This window comes from Sinocyclocheilus rhinocerous, unplaced genomic scaffold (genome assembly GCF_001515625.1).
Source record: "Sinocyclocheilus rhinocerous isolate Xijiao unplaced genomic scaffold, SAMN03320098_v1.1 scaffold666, whole genome shotgun sequence".
NCBI classification, from domain to species: domain Eukaryota; kingdom Metazoa; phylum Chordata; class Actinopteri; order Cypriniformes; family Cyprinidae; genus Sinocyclocheilus; species Sinocyclocheilus rhinocerous.
Genome location: NW_015661984.1, coordinates 227,652 through 234,794, shown reverse-complemented (window position 1 = coordinate 234,794; position 7,143 = coordinate 227,652). Strand labels below are relative to the sequence as shown.

The 7,143-nt window shown below is 36.9% G+C and overlaps 1 protein-coding gene across 1 annotated transcript in view; it reads right to left on the bottom strand.

Moving 5' to 3' along the window:
* The window catches only part of LOC107727029 (contactin-3-like), an 82,801-nt gene that overhangs the window by 20,674 nt on the left and 54,984 nt on the right, over window positions 1-7,143 (bottom strand). Inside the window, exons 11-13 of the mRNA XM_016536781.1 lie at window positions 5,420-5,570; window positions 3,152-3,279; window positions 720-889 (exon numbers count right to left, since the gene is read on the bottom strand). Coding sequence (XP_016392267.1) covers window positions 720-889; window positions 3,152-3,279; window positions 5,420-5,570 — 449 coding nt within the window. The remainder of the gene's footprint in view (window positions 1-719; window positions 890-3,151; window positions 3,280-5,419; window positions 5,571-7,143) is intronic.

Here is a 7,143-nt window from a genome sequence, read left to right as displayed (position 1 = left end):
TTTTACTGCCTAAACTTTAACTCCTTTTCCTATACCAACTGTATGCATGTGTGTGTGTGTGTGTGTGTGTGCGTGTGTATGTTAGACTAGTTTAAGTGTTTATGTAGTTAATAAAGTCTTACTTGTATCACACTTGAGGTTGTTCATTGTTTGCTCCTAACTGGAGTCCCTAATCATGCAGATTTATGCTACATGCTCTGTGTAGTATTGTACAGTAAGAAAGTTATTTTCCTTAACCAGGAAATTAACATTCTTAGAACTGACAGACAGTTGACACTGAGATGTCAAGTAAATACTTACAGCGGATCTAAATATTTATAATTAATTATAACTAGTTATAATTAATTATTCATATTTCCCCTTTGAGCTGATTCGCTACACGTATGAACCTCAGTTTTTGATTGAACATTGCCAAAATTATTTTTGCACAAGCACAGATCAATGAGGCCTACGATCAATCAGTTCCAAAAAGGAATACAAAAAGTGCTAACTGAAAGAAATCAAATTGACAAAAAGATATACAGAATCTTGAATACAAGATTCTGTGATAATACAGCATAATGAGAGATTTACAAGCAATTTTAAAAAGGCCTGTTCATTTTTAACTGGGAAGTTGAAATGCTAGATATTTGTTGAAAATCTTTACACAGTTCTATGACACGTTAAACAGTATAGAACAGAATATAGACAGAAAGAATATCCAATAAAATATGACTTACCCCACCCACATGCTCATAATGTTGGTCTAGTTTATTGAGGAGCTGCCCATTGAAGGCCCAGGAGAATGAAACCTCCAGAGCAGGGTCACAGGAGATCTGGCAGGGCAGTACGATGCTCTCCCCAACAATGATCTCCATGTCCACTGGACCCTGGATGATTTGTGTGGGATCTGCTCCAAATCACACATAAGCTTGATTCATTTAAATGAATAATAAATGTAAATATATACATACAGTATATATAAATTTTAAACCACAGAATTAAAAGAGCCATATTTTCAACCAGATCTCATAAGAAAAACGTGACATTTGTGCAAACCCTGAAATCAAAGCTCCAGGTACCAGACCAACCGACTGTAAGATTTAGAGCAAAAATAAAATATTTGAAAATCGGAAGCAGACAAAGGTAGGAGACTGTGTCCTTATCAATGAATGAACAACTAATCCCATGATGAAGCACTGCGATGTATTTCCACGGACTGCTATAGAGGCATATTAACAACCTTGGAGCTCACAGTAGGTCTGTCTTGAAAGGTTTATACAATATCACTAAAAACCAATTTCTCTAAGGAGGAAATGAATGGGATTTTTTACTTCTATCCACTAGGTAGGACATTGCAGCTTTATCTACTGTATAAGGAAAAAGGCTTAGTAGTCTCTTGCTCGCTCTCTCTGTTTTTGATGTAGACTGATTTAATACCACAGAAGCGAAAAGATAACTAAACACACTCTTTATACACACACACACACACACACACACACACACTGTATAAGAAAGCAAACAGGGTCAATTGGATTGGACTTTTTTATAATTAGTTACAATAAATGTTCTGAAAAATAAATTTATAGTGTAACGCACTTCATGAATTTCAAATGATCGAGGAAAATTAAATTTCTATACAATTGATATGATCCCTTTAATGACATGAATGTTTTTACAAGTGCCCAGTTGCTTAATGCGGAATTTCAGATTCATATTCAAATCTGCTGGCGTGGAATCTGCTGTAAAAGATGGCGATGTAGTAATCTCAGCAAAACCCAGAGTGCAAATGCAGCATTCTATATTTTTCTCTCTAAATTGTGCACGCTCAACCTATAACCTACACCCTCACACACTCCATTAGTGTAATCCAGGGTAATTGCAATGCCATAAGCAGAGCGTGAAAATGGGTAATTACAACAACACACAAAAAGCCACTGTATCCCATCCCTGTTGAGTTGAGCCGAGAGAAAAAAAAAACCTGCCAGTTGAAGAGCTGAACCGCTCAACCCATCGCATTACACTATAGGAGCATGTAAGCCCCAGAAAGCAATCAAACAACTTTCCTTTCAGAATGCATCATAAAAACAGAATGAACTACATGAAATAGAAATCCTCTAATTGGCAGAACACCTTTGTATATACTCCTCTGGATGAATTTTGTTGCTTTTGCTGCTTTTTTCCTCTATTGTAAGTCACTTTGGATAAATGCGCCTGCTAAATGCATAAATGTAAATGTTGTTCTGGGGTAACTGGCAGGTCAGGATAGCATATTTAACTAAAAAAAAATACAATTCATGTATACAGAGTCCAAATCAAATATGGCATCACATCAGAGTTATTTTAGTATCACTGAGATACTATATATAGCTTTTTAAAATTAGTTTTTATTTTGGTACTTTCTTTTTTGTTTTAATTGTAGTTTTATTGTGTGTTTTTTAATATTATTTGTCATTATTTTTTAAATTTAAAAAAAATATATGTCTATATAGTTTTTATTGTTTTTTAGCTTTACTTATTTATTAAGTTAAAAGTAAATAGAAATGAGAAATGTTGCTTTAGAAACTAGCTGAAGTAACTTATCGAAGTAACTTAAGTAACTTATTTTTAATGGTTTTACTTTTAGTTAACTATATTAACTATATTAACTATATTGTCACATTAATAACATGACATCTCATTGGTTCTTACATGTGACGTGACTGAACATAATGATGTCGTAACACAAAGACAGTGAGGTTTGATGTTATTCACACCTTTCCATATTTAATTTGGATTTTCTTCGGAAGTATCATAAACACTACCTTTATGTCCTTTTTGGAGCTTGAAACTGATGGACCCCGTTGCCTTCCATTGTATGGACAAAAACAGTGGAGACATTCTTCAAAATATCTTTCTTTGTGTTCCACAGAAGAAAGAATAATTTGCAATAACATGATGTAGAGTAAATGACAGAATTTTCATTTGTGGATTAAGAAGAAACTGCCATGATTTTGATTAATTGTGCAGCCGTATCAAGCACACAATTGCCTGTGAAGCCTCCAGAGTTTGGAGAAAAATCACCACTTCCCACGCAACATTCACACAGCTGAACGATAGTCTAACATAACTTCTATCTGCAGCAAAAGCAAAGAGGAAGCCCAGAGCGTAATACTGTTACAGCAATCCATACCTGTGACCAGTAGTCTTCCTGTAGTGCTGGCCGCACCAAACTGGTTTCTAGCCAAGCAAGCGTAGTTTCCCCCGTCTATCTTGGTCACATTTGTAATTCTAAGTGTTCCATCAGGGAGTAAAGTTATCCTAAAAGAGAGAAGCACAATCCTCTCAAATCAAATTTAAACTTGGTTAACTCATAATGGAGCTAGATTCCGAGTACAAATGTGTTTTATCTTTCGGGAACAGTAGAAATGTAGTAAGAAGAACATAATGTGTTTCTATACAATGGCACACAAATCTCTGTACTGTACACTGGAAAGTCTCCATGGCTCGGTGCATGCAGCTGTCCGAGAGCCAATGAAGCTGAAGAGTGTGCGTTCACACGAAACAGTCATTCAAACGTAAAGCCAACGAGCTATAACAGCGGGCTGCATCACTCAATCTACCGCCCCATCATGTGAATTAGACTACCTTCCAACCCTTCATGAGTATTTCTACAATTTTAACATACTCTTTAACAGGCTCTTAAGAAAAACAAACCTTAATTTCTCATGCAGATGTGAAGTGCATATAATTTGAAGAGCTTTCAATTTCATTTACAGTAATTGTTATTTACCTGTAACTGCAATCTATGACTCTTTAACCCTTTACAACTCTGTATAACAAGCCTCTTACACTGTTGCTGGTGTTTTTTCTTGGCTGTGTGGGTGGGGGCAATTTTAGTTCTGCAATATGCAGTTATACAAGTAATTAAAAAATTTGCATCGCCGAATTAAAAGAAAAAACATTTGGCTTGTAAGCTAATCAATATATTTTAATAGAAATGGTTGTGACTTATTTTGTATAATTATACGTAGGTTCTAATTTGACATTTAGATATTCACTATCATTCAAAAGTTTGGGGTCGGTACAATTTTTTAAATGTTTTTTTTTGTCTTATGAAGTAAGAACTTAAAAAGTGTCTTATGCTTAAGGCTGCATTTGTTTGATCAAAAACACAGTAATTTTTTTTGAAATATTATTACAATTTAAAAAAGTATTTTCTATTTGAATATATTTCAAATTGTAATTTATTCAAGTGATGTAAAGCTGAATTTTCAGCATCATTACTTTTGCATCTTCAGTGTCACATGATCCTTCAGAAATCAATCTAATATGATGATCTGCTGCTCAAGAAACATTTCTTATTATTATCAATGGTTGTGCTGCTTTATATTTTTGTGGAAACTTTCATGTTTAAAAAAAAAAAAAAGTTCAAAAGAGCAGCATTTATTTGAAATAGAATCTTTTATGTAACAATGTAAAAGACTGTCACTTTTCATCCAATTTTTTGCATCCTTGCTCAGGAAAATTATTAATTTCTTTAAAAAAAATATTACTGAAACCAAAATTTTTAACAGTAGCCTATATTATTCTTGAGATCTAAAGGAGTTAGCATTATATACACCCAAAAACTGCTTAGTAACGTTAATATATACTAAGGCAATTATATTTTGATAAATCTAGTTTTCTAGCAATTTTCTAGTGTTACAAGCATTCCCGTAATGGTAAATTCTTGTATCTTGTAATAAATACAAAATTATTCTCAAGCCTTTCTCAGTGTAAAAATGTAATGGCACTATTAGTGATGGCATATAGATGTATAGCAGTGTTTGATTTATGAAAAATAAATGCCTCCAGCCGTGGTTATATATCAACAGCTATTCACAATATATCATCATCCAGAGTACCAGACAGCAAATGCTGGTAACCCAGTACTGGAATGTTAATGTTGTAATGCACAATTCCCCGGCAATGCGCTTACAGTTAAATTGGACTTGGGCCGTCTCACCGAACGCTCTCAAAACAAACAACTGTGGCTTAATGCAAATCTATTGTTTTCCCACAGTAGTTCTGCACCCTTGACAGGATTCTCCCTATACTATTTAATCCAACTTCATTATAAAAAAAGCCAAGCTTACGATCCGCCGTGCTTCCTCAAGTGGCCTCCTACCAGGAATAATTTCATACTTGACAGACTCAACCCAAAATGCCAAGCGACCTCCTGCCGGCCTGGCCTAATGGCCTGCTTCATAATTCATGAGTGTTATGGTCAGTGAGCTACCACAATTGGCAATGCAGCTTCCTTTTGATAACTGTTCAGTTGCAGGCTGTGCACAGATATTGTGAACATAGCAGGGCTGCTGGGGTGAAGCCTTGAATGAATAGATGGTCAGAAATAAGGAATAAGAGGAATTAAGGACAAGAATACCAAGAAAAGAGAGAAACAAGATTGTATCTGTACCTCTCTGAGCTCTGCACCGGTTCGTTGCCTTTCCTCCACATGCTGATGGCTGTGGGAAAAGCCTGCGGCCTGCACTCCATGGTGACTGTGCTGCCCGTCTTGGCTTTAAGCAGAGCTCTGAGAGGGCTTCTGGAAAAGTCTGGGGGCGAGGCTGTGGAAAAACACAGGGCCAAGAGAGTCAAACTGCCGCCTCAGGCATGGATGCCCTGTGCACATTACTGTAAACGGACAGCAGGGCCGAAAGCAGCATTCTGTTTGTGTTTGTGTGCACTGCTGATGTAGGACCACTTTAGCATTTTCTCTTACAGTTCGATGCAAATTCTGGAGGGACTTCACTTTACGGAATTATGCAAATCAGGTAAGAAAATTAGTGATGAATGCAGTTTGCACGGTGCAGCTCCTCATCGTGCGGGTGGTTCTGAGCACTAGGTTGTGCAAGATGCAGTTGACTACCGTAGTCTTTATTGAGACCATCCGAGAAAAAAAATCATACTTTTGGGATATATTTATGAAGAGTTGACTATAACAGATAACAGATAACTCTGTTTTTTTAAATTGTCAAAAATTATGTTTTTTTATCCTGCATTCCAATTAATATCGATCAAACTGCAGTTGGGTTGTTTTGATTAAATAATAATAAGAAAGAAAAAATACAGCTAACTAACACAATAAAACAATTAAAACATAGTTATCTGTTTTTGCAAATAAACTGTTCATATATAAAATATATATATAAAATCATACTTTTGGAATATATATATATATAGGCCTACACACACACATACTGTATATACATACACACACACACATAACAAAAAGAAAACAAGTCGATAGAATAGAAAAAGAATAGAGAAAGCTAGTGTATTTTGCATTAATGTGTCTTCTTGAAGTGGTATTCAATGAATGTGTTTTTAACTGAGCTAATTTGGTGTATCTGATGATGTCATGATCAACAGGAAATAAAAAAAAAAAGAATATATATGTCACGCTGCTGCTGCTACTGTGAAGGAGCGAGGAGCAAACGAGCGAGGAGACGTAGGGGAATCCGTGAAGAAAGTCTTTATTTACAAAAGGGAATGCACATGTAGCACAGGGGATTGATGAACAATACCAGACAGGAAACAAGGGGCAGAACACACCTTATATACAGAACTAACGAGGGACATCTGAAACCTATAAACATAATTAACACGAGGGAGAAACTAGGTCACAGGGGGGAACATGGAACACGTGGGGGAGGAAAACACTGCAGATCCCCAACTCTCTTTAGAGAAGATATCGCCAGAAGAAAGGTAGTCTTTATTGTAAGATGGCGATCAGAAATCTCTTCGATAGGTTCGAATGGAGGCTTACAGAGAGCTTCTAGCACCACTGCTAGGTCCCATGTAGGGACACAAGATCGTACACGAGGGACCCCACTGAGATGCCACAGAGAGGGGCGTGGTAGGCCGCAATGGCTGCCACGTAGACCTTCAGGGTGGAGAGGGTTAACCCTGTAGAGAAACGGGCCTGCAGGAACTCCAGTACTGTACCGACTGGGCAGCTAGCTGGGTCGAGCTGGCGGTCTCTACACCAGGAAGTGAAAAGTTTCCACTTCCAAACGTACAGTTTCCTCGTGGAGGGAGCTCTGGATTGGAGGATGGTCTCAACAACCTCAGTTGAGAGACCAGAAGCTACTAGTTGTGCCCCCTCAGGGGCCACAGCCATAACTTCCACAGCTCCGG